This window comes from Corythoichthys intestinalis, chromosome 13 (assembly GCF_030265065.1).
Source record: "Corythoichthys intestinalis isolate RoL2023-P3 chromosome 13, ASM3026506v1, whole genome shotgun sequence".
NCBI lineage: Eukaryota > Metazoa > Chordata > Actinopteri > Syngnathiformes > Syngnathidae > Corythoichthys > Corythoichthys intestinalis.
Genome location: NC_080407.1, coordinates 5,695,738 through 5,713,854, shown reverse-complemented (window position 1 = coordinate 5,713,854; position 18,117 = coordinate 5,695,738). Strand labels below are relative to the sequence as shown.

General features: G+C 40.1%; 1 protein-coding gene across 15 annotated transcripts in view; it reads left to right on the top strand.

Annotated features, from left to right (window-relative positions):
• Positions 1-18,117, top strand: part of nav3 (neuron navigator 3) — a 241,299-nt gene that overhangs the window by 89,970 nt on the left and 133,212 nt on the right. For all 15 annotated transcript variants that reach the window (XM_057854376.1, XM_057854382.1, XM_057854381.1 and 12 more), the window contains exons 2-3: positions 828-945; positions 3,590-3,642. In XM_057854376.1, coding sequence (XP_057710359.1) covers positions 828-945; positions 3,590-3,642 — 171 coding nt within the window. The remainder of the gene's footprint in view (positions 1-827; positions 946-3,589; positions 3,643-18,117) is intronic.

The window sequence follows — 18,117 nt, the reverse complement described above, 5'->3', positions numbered from 1 at the left end:
AAGGCAATAAATTTCACTTATTAACCCTGATAAGGCATACCTGTGAAGTGAGAACCTTTTCAGGTCTTTGCATATTGAAGTTCATTGAAAGAGTGTCACAATTGTGCAAAACAGTAATAAGAGCAAAGGTTTTAATTTTGAAGAAAGTAGAATATAGAACCTGTATTCAGTTATTTCACTTTTTCCATTGATTGTTCGCATTCTGAAGAGGTAGCTAGGCTAATACAGGTGACCTGTTTTTGTCCTCCGATGGAAAAACCTGACATGTGATGTCAAATACAAAGCTAAATATCATCCAGTTCAGGTTTTGTGTGACGAATACGTTCTTTATCAGATGTTTAAGGACCACTCAAGAGGCTGAAGGGGGTTTGCGTTTGGGAGAATGGCAGCAGCTGTTGAGTTCAGTCTGTTGTTGGGCTGACAAACTGTCTCTTAACAGTCACTTTATGGAGTGAAAAAACTGTAGATGAACTGTCTAATGTTATGCTACTTAAACCTTTCTACATCCATGACACGGGTACCAAAATAGATTGGACATCTATCGCTGTCAATGGCATCCCATGAGTTAAATAAAGCAGATTGTAACTTCCCTGGTAGAACAGGAAATAGTGTCACACAGTAAAACATTAATAGCCAATGACTAAATTGTCACAGTTCTTAATCGCGTAGTAATTAAGATAAAAAGAGCAACGGTTGAGTTGGCTCGCAACAACTCACTCTAGGGTTGTAAAATATGCAAAAACAGCTTTACTGCATCTAATATGCCCAGTTTTGATAGAAGTACGCAATGCACAAAATTTACTGAATGTAATGCTATGTGTTTACAGATTTACACAGACTGGGCCAATCACTACCTGGCCAAGTCGGGCTGTCCTCGCCTCATCAAGGATCTAAGCCAGGATGTCACTGATGGAGTACTGCTGGCACAGATCATTCAGATCATAGGTACACACACAATGCAAAAAAAAACTGTAATACATAACTCTTATTTTAACTCATTAATTACCATAGTGCAACATTTTGAAGAGCCACCTGATGGAGAGACACTGTATAGTATATCTAATGGGCTAAGTGACATTAATTAAGTTGAGCAATGCAAAATAAAGGCTGACGGTCGGACACTTTGAAGTTGATCAACCGGCACTTAAATTGGCTCGGATGACAGTTTCCGACCATCTGCTGGCAGGTTTCATTACAAGCATTCGGATCATCTAGTGAGGCCAGCGGAAATATTCAGTCTTTCAAATGGACTACCGTAATTTCCTGAATATAAGGTGCACACCCCAAATTTACTTGTAAAATCTAGGGGAAATTATTGTACCCGTGTATAACGCGCACCCTAATTTTAGCACCAATAAATAGAAGAATACAAGAAAACAGAGCTCGTGTACAGATACAGAAATGTCATTTTACTGACTGGTGAAACACAGCACAAGCATAGCACATTGGTAGTTCAAAACATTACCATAAACTGACAATATTTACGGTAATAATATGATTTGACAACTTCTCCAACTTACCAGAATCTAGGAGAAAACAAAACAGATGTGACTTTTCTTTTTAAAGGCTGCTGTATAACTTGCTCGTTTCCTCATGATGAATAAATGTTTCTTCCATGGATTGATACGGTAAAATAAAAGTGAGGACCGAAGTCAGAAATCGGAACGAGCGCATTGCTACTTTAACAAGAGGAACTATTGTTATTTGGGTTTGAGTTTCCCAAGGGACAGATATAGTTGACGGACACAGGAAATCTGTGTTGTGTTAAGTTTGTTATGGTCAGAGTTGCCGAGTTGCAATAAATGTTGACTCAAATGAGTTCAAGAAACTAAATTCTGTGATTTATGAAGAGTGAAAAAAGCAGAATTTAACACAGACGGAATTATTCGACCAATTAGAGTGAAGTATTACCAAAACAAAATGGTGACGTCATGTAACGTAATGGTCGGCAACGGATCGCTGCATGCGTTTTCTTCAATACAACATGGCCGTGTCAATAAAAAAAAAAAAAATCAGTCTTTATATATGTATATATATATATATTTATATATATATATATTAGGGCTGTCAAATTATCACGTTAACGGGAGGTAATTAATTTTTTTAATTAATCATGTTAAAATATTTGACGTAATTAACGCACATGCCCCGTTCAAACATTAAAATGACAGCAGTGCCATGGCCACTTGTTGTGTTTTTTTTTTGTCTCCTTCTGCTGGCGCTTTGGTGCAACTGATTTTATGGGTTTAGGCACCATGAGAATTGTGTAATTATTGACATCACCAATGGCGAGCTACTAGTTTATTCTTTGATTGAAAATTTTACAAATTTTATTAAAACGAAAACATTAAGAGGGGTTTTAATATAAAATATCTATAACACACATTTATCTTTTAAGAACTACAAGTCTTTCTATCCATTGATCGATTTAACAGAATGTTAATAATATTAATGCCATCTTGTTGATTTAGTGTTATAATAAACAAATACAGTACTTATGTACAGTATGTTGAATGTATATATCCGTCTTGTGTCTTATCTTTCCATTCCAACAATAATTTACAGAAAAATATAGCATATTTTGTAGATGGTTTGAATTGCGATTAATTGCGATTAATTAGGATGAATTAATTTCTAAGCTGTTATTAACTCGATTAAAAATTTTAATCGTTTGACAGCCCTATTATATATATATATATATATATATATTTCTTTTGGGGGTTTTTTCTGTCTCCATTCCTGTACCCGTGTATAATGAGCACCATGATTTTACAAGTTGATTATGGGGGGAAAAAACTGTGCGTTATATTTGGGAAATTACGGTAGTCTACAGACAGGACATTTCACTTCATTCATCCCATTGATAAAATAGAATTTCCTACCAATCTTTTTGTTTTGTTTTTTGTAATGACTTCAGCCTTTTTTGGGTGGTTTTTGATAAATGTGAAATTTCATCTCAACTAATTGGCTGATTCTTTTAATAATAAAATCATTTATGTGGGTAACCCATTAAAAATTAGAAGTCAAAATGAAGGAATTCAAAATTGGAAAAGTATTAGACATAAATCTAAATTCAATAAAAGTTTGTTGAGTACACATGAGCTTTCATTCGGCTTACCATATACTGACCTGGCTCCTTTATTTTTTTTCAAATTCCTAAATAAAAAGTGACACTTGAGTACAAGACTTTTGAAAACTTCCCTAACTTTTCTTTGCGCCTCCATCACTGCTTCATCTTTTGTCTCATCGAGCAGACTATTTCTTCTCCATTACCTCTCACTGATGCTGTGCATCCTCCTAAATCTGTCACTCGTACTTCCTTGAACTCCCTCACCGGCGCGCGCGCTCTCTCTCTTTTTCTCCCCCTCTCCGTCGGATTGAAACTTAACCCTCCCTGCTTGCCCCGAAACAGACAATGAGGCCACGCTCTGGCCTGTCAGTAATTCTCTGCCAGCAGCTGACGAATTAGGCGGCTTTGCTTCCCAGACACCTCACGCGCACGCTCACACACCCCTTCCTACGCTCCTGCACACACGCCCGGATGCTGTGGTAGGATGGTAAACATCTCTTCATGTCTTCTCTCGTGCAGCCAATGAGAAGGTGGAGGATATCAACGGAAGCCCTCGGAGTCAGACGCAAATGGTGAGTCTTCTCACTATCATGAATCAACAGATATTAGTGTACTTAATGATGTTTGAATCTGTCATCATCACAAGGTTGCTATTTTCCAACATAGAAGTTAAAGCTTGTTTATTTTGACTTTTGTGCAAGCTGTCAGCCTAATGAGACTTCAGGCTCGTATACCAGCTTATTTTCATCATTACGCTCGCTTTAACTGCAGTCAACGAAGTGTTTACGTGATACCGGTTCAACCGCGCCACCCGTGTGCCCGGAGTCAAGCCGCTGCTCTTTTAATGAGGCGGCGTGGGTGAGCGTTGCGTTCCAGCTCGACAAAATACAGCATCTTTGCCCCGCTATAACCATTGTCACAGTATGCGTTCATATATTTCCACAGTGATATTATGTAGATTGTCCAGACAGGACAAATTGATGGATTTAAATTCAATGTTCAGAACATCTGAGGGAAAAAAATCTGGGATCCTCTCCAACGGGAGTACGTTCGTACAATTGGTTTCACACGTTTTATACCGTTTTTCAGCTGTTTTGACTCTCTCCAGCTGCGGTGGAAGTCGGCTCAGTTAGAAATGGCACTGGAGAGCCAGGAAGGAAGAGGGAAGTTGAAACCAAAGAGTGCGAAATGTCAAAATTACTTTCCTGGAGATAAAACTGATGAATTTTAGCACATTTTTACCTCAAATTTAAGACTGTTTCTTTTAAAATGAAGTTTTTTGTTGAAGAGCTAAGCATTTTATCACTGGTACGTAATATAGAAAAAAATTTGAGTGCCTCACTTATAGGGGTTACGACCTTGCATTAAAACGGCATGTGGTTTATAGCTGAGATTAGGTATCAAATCGTTTAGGACTGTGTCAATCGTAGTATTTTGTGCTTGCGTGTGTGTAACTTTAGTCTTTGTCTACAGCCACTCACTAAGCTCACTGAGTCCCCCCCACCTGCTCTAGTGTAAAGGGGGTCTGGCCAGCCTGGGAATTGTAACTTTAAGGAAGCACAGTTGCTTTTCCAGTGGACACAAACAGAAAAGAAATAGCACTCGTACACTTGAACGCAGGGCCGGCCCAGCCAATAGGCAGACTATGCAGCTGGTTAGGGCCCCTGAACACTAGGGGGCCCCCAATCTGGCAATTGTTTAATTTATATTCTATTTTATTTACTACAGTTTGCCTTATTTGACTTTTGTGAGTTTTGATACTTGATTACAGGCTTAAAAAAATAAAAGTTCTTCCTTAACTTTTCTTTCCTCTTTTAGAAAAAGGTTTGGCGCTATCTACTGTAAGTACTGACAATCATTTGGGGTGAGAAGTTTGAAGTATGCAGTGCAACAAAATCTGAATAATATACAAAATATGGACGTATGGTTTGGATTGCATGTATGGGTTTCACAGTACACTGTGACGAAATGGTGGGCAAAAATATGGGCCCCTTTGCATTATTTTACTTATGGCCTAGGCCGGCCCTGCTTGAATGCACACATCTACAGTGCTGGCCAAAAGTATTGGCACCCCTGCAATTCTGTCAGATAATGCTCAATTTTTCCCAGAAAATGATTGCAATTACAAATACTTTGGTAGTAATATCTTCATTTATTTTGCTTGCAATGAAAACACACAAAAGAGAATGGGGGGGGGGAAATCATTATCATTTTACAAAAAACTCCAAAAATGGGCCGGACAAAAGTATTGGCAACCTTTGAAAAATCATATGATGCATCTCTAATTTGTGTTATTAACAGTAGAGCTTGGAATCTTTGAGCACTTAACGATTCGAATACGATTCAGAGGCTCCGATTCGATTATAAATCGATTATTGATGCACCCCACCACACTTTTAATGTTTTGTACACTAGTTCCAAAATTGTTCAAAAATCCTCTCAGGCTAAACCAAACTATTTTAATATCAAGTTAACACTTAAAAACAGTCAATAAAATACTCAAGTCCCCATTCTGTATCAAAAGTTTTAAACTACGTTCAATTAATTGAATGTCGTGAATCAACCGTTAAAGTTGTCAAAATTGTTCCCGTTATTCCATAATTTCCCATCAGTCTACTTTCGACATGTCAAAGTTTTAAAACTGTTTCATCATTTAAAGATAGATTCAAGTCAAGATTTTGCCAATTTAGGGATATTTTAGATCAAAAGTAATTAGGTCTGCTACAACAGAGCCTTCTTGAGAAGTATACTGCTTTAAGATGGCGGCAAGTCTGTCATTTCGCATCTAGTTCTTTGCATATGTTCCAACACTGTCGTTACTGTCATTTCACATCTAGTTCTACAATATGTGATACCTGTTTGTTTGTAGCAACTAGAAACCGGTCGCTGTTTGTAGCGGCTGTCGGCCGCCGCCAGGTATGATTGTTTTTTTTTGTTTGTTTTTTTTTATTGGGCGGCATGAGTTAAACAAGATATTTTACTCTTGATCCGTTCCTCATTGCGTCCCGAAAACCGCGGCGTCCCAAAGACCACGCTGACTGTGTTCTATTTCCGCTTTACCTGGTATAATTCAATGATCGGAATTCGGATGTTTATGAATCGTTCTCGAATCTTCCACGGCCGAATCGCGAACAATCTAGGAATCAGAAATTTCGCACGCCTCTAATTAACAGCACCTGTTACTTACCAGTGGCACATAACAGGTGGTGGCAATAACCAAATCACACTTGCAGCCAGCTAAAATGGATCAAAGTTGACTCAACCTCAGTCCTGTGTCCTTGTGTGTACCACATTGAGCATGGAGAAAAGAAAGAAGACCAAAGAACTGTCTGAGGACTTGAGAAGCAAAATTGTGAGGAAGCATGGGCAAGCTCAAAGCTACAAGTCCATCTCCAAAGACTTGAATGTTCCTGTGTCTACCATGCGCAGTGTCATCAATAAGTGTAAAGCCCATGGCACTGTGGCTAACCTCCCTAAATGTGGACGGAAAAGAAAAATTGACGAGAGATTGCAACGAAAGATTGTGCGCATGGTGGATAAAGAACCTCGACTAACATCCAAACAAGTTCAAGCTGTCCTGCAGTCCGAGGGTACAACAGTGTCAACCCGTACTGTCCATCTGCGTCTGAATGATTCGATTAGAAAAAAAAATATTCGAATTAAATTTTGTTGGCTTGAGTATTTGTTTAATTGAAGTGGCATTGTAATGGTATATTTTGAAAGTGTTTGGTCTGCCTCATTTCACAAGGCTGAATCCAGCTGCTCCCTGTTAAGACCAACATAAACCAAGTTTTTGTTTAAGCTAATGTTTTTAAATGCATTTGTAATTTAGTTTACAGGTATATTGCCAGAACCATTTGTTAAGAGCATTGTAAAAAAAAAAAAAAAAAAATCGATAGCTGCAGCCCTAGACTCTATGGTAGGATACCTAGGAAGACCCCACTTCTTACCCAGAGACATAAAAAAATAACCCAGGCCACAGGTTGCCAAAACTTACCTGAGAAAGCCATAAACGTTTTGGTAGCATCTTCTCTGGTCAGATCAGAAAAAGGAGAGCTTTTTGGGAAAAGGCATCAACATAGAGTTTACAGGGAAAAAAACGAGGCCTTCAAAGAAAACACGGTCCCCACAGTCAAACATGGCGGAGGTTCCCTGATTTTTTGGGATTGCTTTGCTGCCTCTGGCACTGGACTGCTTGACTGTGTGCATGACATTATGAAGTCTGAAGACTACCAACAAATTTTGCAGCATAATGTAGGGCCCAGTGTGAGAAAGCTGTGTCTCCCTCAGAAGTCATGGGTCTTCCAGATGGACAATGACCCAAAACACTATTCAAAAGGCACTAGAATATGGTTTGAGAGAAAGAACTGGAGACTTCTAAAGTGCCCAGCAATTAGTCCAGCCCTGAATCCCATAGAACACCTGTGGAGACATCTCAAAATGGCACCCTTCAAATCCCAGAGACCTGGAGCTGTTGGTCAAAACAATGGTCAAAAACTTCCAGCAGAGCATTGTAAAAAAAAAACTCATTGATGGATACCGGAAGCGGTTCTTCGCAGTCTCAAGGTTGTGCTACCAAGTATTAGGCGAGGGTGCCAATATTTTTGTCCTGCCCATTTTTGGAGTTTTGTGTAAAATGATAATGATTGAATTTTTTTTTTTTCATTCTCTTTTGTGTCTTTTCATTTAAAGCAAAATAAATGAAGCTATTACTACCAAAGCATTTGTAATTGCAATCATTTTCTGGGAGAGCATTATCGGACATTAATGCAGATCAATCGGGTCCGATCACGTCATTTTCAAAGTATCGGAATCGGCAAAAAAATATCGGACATGCCTTTTTTCAATATATATATATAAATATATATATATATATAAATTAAATCATTTTCTAATTGTATTTAAAGTTACAGACATAATATGTTACACTCATTCAGAGTCTAGTTTAGGCTTAAGGTAGGGTTATCAAATTTATCCCGTCAACAGCGGTAATTAATTTTTTTACAAATTTATCACGTTAAAATATTTAACGCAATTAACGCATGCGCTGGACGACCCACTCACGCATTGTCGCGTTCAATCTGTAATGGCGCCGTTCTACCTAGATATAGAGCTAAAAGGCAGCGTAAAATGAGTAGAGTGAATTTTGGCAGCCTTTGGAGCATTTTTTTTTTAATTGGCTAAAGCCTTACAATCCCATCTCCCTACGAATAAAAATATCGTGGGAAGCAATGAGGAGAAGAAAGGTAGTAATTGATCTTTTTCTTAACACCTTATGTTATTTCCCAACGCAGAGAAGATATATCAATTCGTACCACTACGCAAAGTCATGGGTGCACTTCCCATCATGCATTTGGGCACAACAGTTAAATGGCTACTGTATCATTTACTGAAAGCTCAACAAATACACTAGATGGCAATATTTAGTCACAATATACAAAGTCACATTTATCCTTTAAGAATTACAAGTCTTTCTATCCGTGGATCCCTCTCACAAAAAGAATGTTAATAATGTGAATGCCATTTTGAGGATTTATTGTCATAATAAACAAATACAGTACTTATGTACTGTATGTTGAATGTATATATTCGTCCGAGTTTTATTCATTTTTTTCTTAATGCATTGCCAAAATGTATATGATCGGGAAAAATTATGGGGGATGATTGGAATTAAATCGGGAGCAAAAAAAAGCAATCGGATCGGGAAATATCGGGATCGGCAGATACTCAAACTAAAACGATCGGATCGGGAGCAAAAAAACATGATCGGAACAACCCTAGTGCCAATACTTTTGGCCAGCACTGTACAATTAAAATAGCTCTGTTATATTTACTATATGATACATACCTACACTGTATTTCTTGGTAGGAAAACTTCTCACCATTTCCCAACTCATGGCCAAAAAAGCCTTATTCAGCATTCGGTAAAGAATATTAAAAGTCTCGCAACACTAATCCACCTCATTATAGACAGACATCGTTAGCAAACCACGCAGCGCTTCCCTTGGAATACAGATGAGTGTGCACTTTCGTTTTCCCGGCTTTTGTTTCGCGCCGCCTCAGCAAAGAGTCTCGCACAAAAAGAAGGAACGCATGTCACCTCGTAAATGATGAATACCGCTCCGTAAATGAAATGATGCGGCGACAGCGCAACACTTTGAATTCAAGTCAGCCGTAAGGCTGAACCGGGAGGACTGCCAGCGAACGGTTGTTTCAACACCCTTGACAGCAATATATGTCCAATCCATTTTTCCCCGAAAACTGAACCAGTTATTGATATCAGCAGGGCAAGTCCACTAACTATTTGGCCTCAGCAGCAGGTTTGCAATGCTGCCTTTGTGGTCTAATTGAGTCTACTGTTTCTTTGAGACTGTAAAAGCCCAGCAGTCTCATCTGGACCCCATCTGTGCGCTGCCTGCCTTCATACCCGCCCGCCACCGCTCATTAATAACCTCCACAACCAATTGATCGCGTTCCCAATTTGAGTCCCACTCCGGGCCGGAGTTTTAGAAACCAACTGGCACCGAGTTTGCACGTTGTTTACAACAGCGTGACTTGTTCAGGCAAAAAAATCGGCGACAAATGGATGATGGCAACTCTGGGCGTCCCCCGTGGCACTTTGAAAGCACGGTGACTGGCAGCGAGTGCCCGATGAGGGACCGGGCAGATGGCCCGTTTCTGAAACCAAAGCTGTTCGGGGAGTTCAACCTCTTCCCTTTCCTGCGTGCGGTGATGATCACAATGCCAGAAACCCATAAGTCAATATCAGCTTGTCGAGGGGGGTAATAGCGAGATGTTGGGGTTGCTTGAGGGGAAAAGTAAAGTCCCCTGATATGCCGCTTAGTTTGCTTTCACCACTAATCTAGTTTGTTTCCATATGCAACAGCTGCTTCAGCAAGAAGCTCTGAAAATGATACCGTTCGCCGCACCACAGGCACCCAAGAGATGCTTTTTCACCATCGACTCTTACGATACATTTCAAGGAAACAAGCTGGAAAATGGCAAAAGTTGCAAACACGCTTAAAATAGCTCAACCTGTTAGAATAGATACATAGACAATAATCCTGTCGTGTATATCACACACCACAAAATAGAGCACCCATAACTTAATTCAGTACTTCTCAAATAGTGGGGCGGCCACCCTGATGGGATTTGAAATGGTCCACTTCTATGCAGCTTGTCCAGTTCAGACCGTCAAGTTAATGCCTGACTCGAGTCAGAAAAACACGAAAAAATTGGATTCGTGCATTAAGACCTGTAGTCAGTGGCGGACTTGGCAATTTTGGGGCCTAAGGCGAACATATCCAGGGGCCCTCTTCATGGGTCAGGGATTAAAAAGGTGAGAAGGGTGTGAAGGAAATATGTTCCGGTACACTAGGGCTGTCCTAAACGACAAATTTTCTCCTGATTAGTCAGCCGACTAGTTTTACGATTAGTCGACTAATCTAATAATTTTCCTTTTTTTTTTACTAATTTAGCAATAAATTTTTTTGTTGACACTTATTGATTCACAAAACCATTTTGGAACGCTTAAATTCTTTATTAAAGTACAAATAATCATGTAAATAACAATAATTAATCACAAATAAACAATGAGATTAAATGCTGATAGTATTTACTAGTGCAAAGAATGGAAAGTAAACAGATTCAGAACACTGACTTTGCCTTTCCAACATTATTTAAAACAATTCTTTAAAAAAAATTCTGACATTATTATTATAGTATACTATTATATATAATAGTAGTATAATAATTATAATAATTATTCATTGCCAACCATATTTGTCATAAAGAGTGTCATTTGAAAGCTATTCTTAGTGTAGAATCTATATTCTGTAGTATTTACTCAACATATTATAATATTAATCCTGAAGTATGTGGGATTAACTCCATTTTGTTTTTGTTAATGTTGTTAACCAGCTGTTGAGTGTTTTTGTGTGACTGGTTGGAACTGTACTGCATTGTTTCGTCACAGGGTATGCTGTCGTGTATTTTATGTTCGGTGTGAAGGAGAAGAAGAAAGTTAAAAGAGGCATTAGCGGCCTGTTCTCAACTTCTCCCTCACTGCACTTTGGCTCTCATGGAGAGCACGTTCGCTCATGTGTTCGAAATAAACGATAGCCGACGTGCAAAGTAGCAAGTGAGCTGTAAAAATAGCGAGCTTAGTGGCGTGAAAAACGGGGGAGAGCTAAGTGAAGCTAACGAACAGCTAAGCGGAGCTAAGCGATGCTAAATGTAGCTAGGCGAAGCTAAACGGCGTTAAATGAAGCTAAGCGACAGATACTCAGTCCGTCGTCATGGAACAGTCCATTGTAGTGCGTGTGTGGGGGGGAGAGATAATATAAATGCAGCATTCAAATGGCTTTCTTTTTTGTTTTGTTATTTTTTGTTTGGTATGCTGACATAATTATACATGACGAATAGTTGGGGGTAAGCCTGAAAGATATATCGTTTAAACATCGCCATCGCGATGTGAGCATGCGTGATAGTCCCATCGCAAGCACGTGCGATAGTTGTTTTTTTTTTTAATCCACATACGCCTTGCTTTTTCCTCTGCGCACAGCCTCACACCCTCCCTCTCCCAGCCCTTTGTTCCTCTCAGTCACTGCGGCACTTGTTTATTAATGTTATTGATGGCTTTGATCTGGCCGAAGAAGCCGGGCAGCAATCTGTCAATCATCGTTTAACTTGTTAAACAGTTTCTGCAAGGAAGCAGCACTGGAATGAATGCGTGTGTGTGTGTGTGTGTGTGTGTGTGTGTGTGTGTGTGTGTGTGTGTGTGTGTGTGTGTGTGTGTGTGTGTGTGTGTGTGTGGAGACGTTGGAGACATAAAAATGCCAGAAGTGATCATGAGGAGTTTGAAATTTCTACATGTCACTCCAACGGTCACAGCTAAGGTAGATAAACAGAAGCATTTAATAAAGCCAATCATTTATCTACTACAGTACTTTATTCTTGTTCAAAAATGATTTGGTTGGACAGTTATGTTTAAAACTGATCATAATTATGACATTTGAAGTGCTTAAAAACCATTTATTTATATACATTTTTAAAATCACTTTGGGGGGAAAAGTGAGGAAAAAACATCTTATATTTATCTCTTTCCAATGCTAAATCCGAATAAATACATTGAGCACAAAAAAAGAAAAAAAAAAATTGGGGGGGTGCGCTACTTCACGGTTTTTCAATTATCGCGGCGGGTTCTGGTCCCCATTAACCGTGAAAAACGAGGGATCACTGTACACTGTGGTGATGCTGACTCATCCAAAGTCTTTCCAAACAGCTATTCAAGTCATTTAGTGAAAATTTCTTTTCAAAAATATATATACATTTTTTTTTAATATCGCAATATAATATCGAAATATATCGCAAACCCCCCAAAAATTGCAACAATAGTTTTTTCCAATATTGTTCAGGCGTGCTGCTGGCTCCGGTGGCCCAAGTCCTTGCTCGTTGGGGCAAGGGCAGCTGGTTGGGGGCCCCCTACTGTTTGGGGGCCTAAGGCGATCGCCTACTTCGCCTGAATAATAGATCCGCCTATGCCTGTAGTATGAACCTAGCCTTATTGTCGCCGTTTCTTGTCTCTTTAATCCGCCGTCGGTCTTGGGGAGCTCACTCACAACAGGGCCACCCTGTTGTTTACTTCTCTATCTCTGTGCTTTTAGTCAACTCCACCCGCCTGCTGTTTCCGCATCGATCTCCATTACTCAACGCTTTAACAAAAAGCCGCTTGTCTTCCGCAAACGCACCGTATGTATTCTGCGAGTCAAAGTTCAGGAGCGCGCTTTTCACACTACTTCCAAAAAATGCAGTTGAGGGTTGGTTGACCTATCACTCAGTGACCGCGCAACGCTCTTCTACTTCTATTGAGTCGTTGCTAAAGAAACCAAAGACTTTATTTTGTTTCTGATCTGTTTAACAGGTCCAGCAGTATTGCTTCAACACGTCCTTCAACTTGTCCCAGTGCATCACAATGTGACATTCAATGCTCGCCCTTTGTATTTCCGCACTTGCATCAGTTCTCGGTCAGCGGGTTGTGCAAACGTTTGTCTTAAAAGTCAGCGCGAGAACCTTTAGGGAGCACGGGGCCCCAGACGGCACTGACAGCTTAAATCTGTCGGCTGTCAACGGTAATGCCGTCCGTCATGTTTACCTCCCCAGAACGACCCCGAAAGAGCCTGATGGAGACAGCCAGTCCCTCTGTGGTGGTGTGAGCTTTTAGAAGGTATTAAGATACACTTTGTCATTCTCACCGCTCTTTCTTTTAATCTTTGAAAGTTTTATTAGCTATACGATGGCAAGCGCCTGTGACGGTTTCACGTGATTCATTCGTCGTGACTGTGTTCATTTGTTGTGTTGGAATAAAAAGCACCTACAACACAATAGTCACGACAGATGCCGACGTTTCAGAGGACAGAGCTCGTGAAATCGCAACAGGTGTCATTCAACGTCTGGCAAAGTATTGCTCTTGGTATGAATTTGGAGGTTAGACTCGATCGAGAGGTTCCCTTGAGTACAGTTAAAGTGGCACAATAACAAACGCTATCACATGGCGTGAAACTGTTTCAAACCACATCAGTCCTTAGATTTTCCAAAAGATGAAGAGACATTTGACTGCCTTACACATGTGGACACAAAGCAAGGTCTGCGAGGCAGATGCTAACAAAGCCACACGGACTGCAAGAGTTTTATGATATAGGAAAACAAGCCAGTATATATAATGAAGACATCCAGTTGCCATGCACATCCTTTTAATAATTCATCATCTGTCCTTTAAAAGCTAACGGAACTGGAGAGTTTCTTTACACAACCAGGAAGGCCACTTGTTAACTACTCACATGACGTTACCACTTGATTTATAAGCACTGCATGATACAAAATTCCAGAAGCGGCCATTTTTTTCGCATTTTGGCGACAACCCGGCAACGGAAAAGCAATGAAATATGGCTTCATCAGTCGGCGAACGTTCTCTATTTCAAATAAGCTCAGCTCGACAGCACTGATTAATTAAGTATACCGTGGCTGTGAAAAGCAGCCCGGTAATGCGTCATTTGACTGAGAATGATGGGCCGACTAATTGGCTTCCAAGTGTCAAGAGGAATTAATAGCAACAAGACACATGCATTCATCAGCTAACTTTGCTACGCTGAAGCAAGGATGCTTTGTTTATCCAGCTGATTTGTTTGGCATCGTCTTCCATATTCATGCACTGACTAAGGATTTTCCAGTTGATGTACGACATTTTGGTGAAATAAAACCTGTCATTTATTCAGATGCGCCCTCGGTTAGTAAAACGCTTATGCTCGGTTTTCCTAAAGGGGCTTGCTTTCTGGCAATTGATCCATTTGCTCATTTTACGTGACAATTTCACCTCAAAACTCTTTTCCAATTCAGTTCTGTGCCAGATACTAGATGCCCAGTGTGACTTTTTTAAAATGAGTTTATAAAAATAATGATAATAATAATTTGGGTTTTAACCAGAGCACCTGAAAGCACTGTTTGCTAAAACCAAGAGGTCGTGTCATTTGGTAGTATACAAACTCTAGTAACTATCGATTTAGAGTTGAAGTTAATCATTTTGAAGGAGATAGTGCCTTTTCTCATATTTACTGTTTGACTGTTTGTGTTACTCTAACACACCCAATATAAAATAAATAGCACTTATTAAAGATGTTCCGATCGATCGGGTTCGATCACGTCATTTTCAAAGTATCGGAATCGGCAAAAAAATATCGGACATGCCTTTATATATGTATATATATATATATATATATTTTTTTTTTTAATTAAATCGTTCTCTAATTGTATTTAACGTTACAGGCAAAATGTGTTACACTCAGCCAGAGTCTTTAGTTTTGGCTTAAAGTAGGGCTATCAAATTTATCGCGTTAACGGCGGTAATAACATTGAAATATTTATTGCAATTAACGCATGCGCTGCACTACCCACTCACGCATTGTCACGTTCAATCTATAATGGCACCGTTTTACGTATACATAGAGCTAATAGGCAACGAAAAATGAGTAGAGAGAATTTTGGCAGCCTTTGAAGCCTTTTTTTAATTGGCTAAAGCCTTACAATCCCTCTCTCAACAATTAGAAATATCGTGGGAAAGCAATGATATTTTTCTTTACACCCTATTTTATTTCCCAACGCAGAGAAGATATATCAATTGGTACCACTACGCACAGTCATGGTTGCACTTCCCATCATGCATTTGGGCATGGCTACAGTATCATTTACTGAAAGCTCAACAAATAACGGCGGTAATTAATTTTTTTACAAATTTATCACGTTAAAATATTTAACGCACTTAACGCATGCGCTGGACGACCCACTCACGCATTGTCGCGTTTAAACTGTAATGGCGCCGTTCTACCTGTATATAGAGCTAAAAGGCAGCGTAAAATGAGTAGAGAACAAATGGCGGAACGCCCCATCCCAACACAAGGAACATCAGAGAACGCCCGATATCCAACTGATAGCACGAGTGACAAGACTCCAAGTGCCCCTTTGATGCTGAGGTGGCAAAATCCAATTGCCCTGACAACAGTAACTCCCGAATCCTGTCACAAACAGACAATAATCTTAAACAACACCCAAAAACACCCTTCTTCCTGCCCACGGCCCGCCCAGCGAGAGCCTTCAAAAGACTGAATGTTTAACTAAGCGTTGTCATTTTTTTCCTCGGGAACATTTTGTTGACATGTGATAGGGTGAACTTGCCTCCCCGCCTGAGTCTGTTTCTATTTCGCCTTGCCGTTTGATCGCTGTCGACCTGAATAAATTGTCAACTTGTGCTTCGAAGCCTTTTTCCAGCTTTCAAAATGGAGTCAGTGCAAAGGGTTAAGACTAAGTTGAACACAAAGAGTTTGGCCTTTTAGCCGGGATGTCAGAGTCCCGCCGGCCCGTGTCGTTTCAACTGGCGCGATTCTGACAGTTTAGCTAAAAGGTCAGATTTCTCCACTTTAAATGCTTAATGGTAAGTTTCCTGGTTGCCCCTGTCGGAATGTATTATTGAGAACGTCATCTAAATGCTCTTTTTCAACGCGCTGATAAAGGCAGTTTGGTGCCAGCTCACATTGGGAAAAATATGATATCAGTACCCAAACTAGCATTTAAAATCAACTGAGCGCCACGGAAAAATAAAGCCTAATCTGTCATCGACACCTTCGTCATTATTGAGATTTTTATGTCATTTTAGAGCTCAGGAGCTTTAAAAACAAACAGAATTTCTCTTTCGGGAGAGAGTTTCCCAAAGGAATGTTGTTTCACTGGCGCGCAACTTTGTGTCTTTTATGAGTTTCACCCACACAAAAACGATCATCAAATGCATTTTTTTCAACACCGACATCTGAGCAAATGTGGCTTGGTAAAACAAGTGAGCGCGCAAAGGACACATATGTTTGCGTGTGTGTGCAACATGTGCAAGGAGAATCCGGAAGCCCACATATGAGGGCGTTTTAAAGCGGGTGTTGAGTCGCGCAGATGGGGGGGATTATTTGTGTGACTTGAGGTCTTGCCACAATTCACTTTAATTCAATTCAATTCAATTTTATTTGTATAGCCCTATATCACAACAAGGTTGTCTCAATGGGCTTTGCAGAGGCAATATGATACACAGTCAGAAACAGCAGATGAAATAAATAAAGGTCAAGTCCTGGGCATCCCCCATCCTTAGACCCTCCATGTCGGCAAGGAAAAACTCCAAAACCCTTTGAGAGAAATGAGAAACCTTGCGGATTACCACAGTCAGGAGAGATACACTCCCAGGACGGATAGACAGGATGCACCAGGACTGCTAATGGGAATTAGCGGACGGAGTTACAGTTTGTAAAGATGCAACACACTAAGGGAACAAGAAGAGGTCCATCTAGCCAGATGAGACGGAAGGGGGGGGCCAACGAGGACGTCCATCCAGCTAGTGGTCCAGATAGTCAGGAGGCTGCAGCTGAAAAATAGGCCCTCCCCAGAGGGAAAGGGGACACCGGGTGACTAGTGATGAAGAGACTAGTCAACTAGTTATTAAAAATTAGAAAATAGAAATAATGTAAGACAAGAGGTAGGTAGAATAAGAAAAAGGAGATAGGACTCAGTGGCTGTACTTCCCCCAGCATTATAGCTTCTAGTGCAACTTAGACTGAACTGTGAGTCTAGTCCGATTTCAACTAGCCTGACGATAAGCTTTGTCGAATAGGAACGTTTTTAGTCTAATCCTAAATGTACAGACTGTCTCGGCTTCTTTAATACTAGCTGGAAGCTGATTCCATAAAACAGGAGCTTGGTGGCTAAAGGGTCTAGCTCCGACTGTACTTTTAGAAACCCTGGGAACTACCGGTAGACCTGCGTTCTGAGAGTGTTCTGTTGGGGTGGTATGGAACCAGAACATCGGTGAGATAATATGACCCCAACCCGTTAATGGTCTTAAGTGTAAGAAGGAGGATTTTAAATTTAATTTTATACTCGACTGGAAGCTAGTAAAGGGCCTGGAGCACAGGGGTGATGTGCAAGTCTTGCTGCTGCGTTCTGGACTGGCTGAAGACCTTTTAGAGAACTTTTAGGACACGCTGCAAGTAGGGAGCCACAGTAATCCAATCTATATGTAAGAAACACGTGAATTTATGGATCAAATATTTCAAATTTTGGCTATGTTGCGCAGGTGAAAAAAGGCCGTTCTGCAGGTTTGTTTAATATGAGCTTTGAATGATAAGTCTGGGTCAAAGAGAACTCCTAGGTTTTTAACTGTGGTGCTGGAGGCTACACTTATATTGTCCAGAGTGACTATCTGGGCAGTTAAAGAGTCTTTCACACTTTTTGGGCCTATTATAAGGACTTCTGTCTTTTCAGGGTTAAGTAGAAGATAATTAGTGCTCATCCAGGTATTTATTATCTCGAATGCAGGCGCTCAGTTTATCCACTTGTCTGATCTGCTCAGGTTTAATTGATAAATACAGTTGTGTGTCAACAGAGTAACAATGAAAGTTAATAGTATGTTTTCTGATGATATTGCCTAAAGGAAGCATATAGACCCTACTCACGTGACGTCA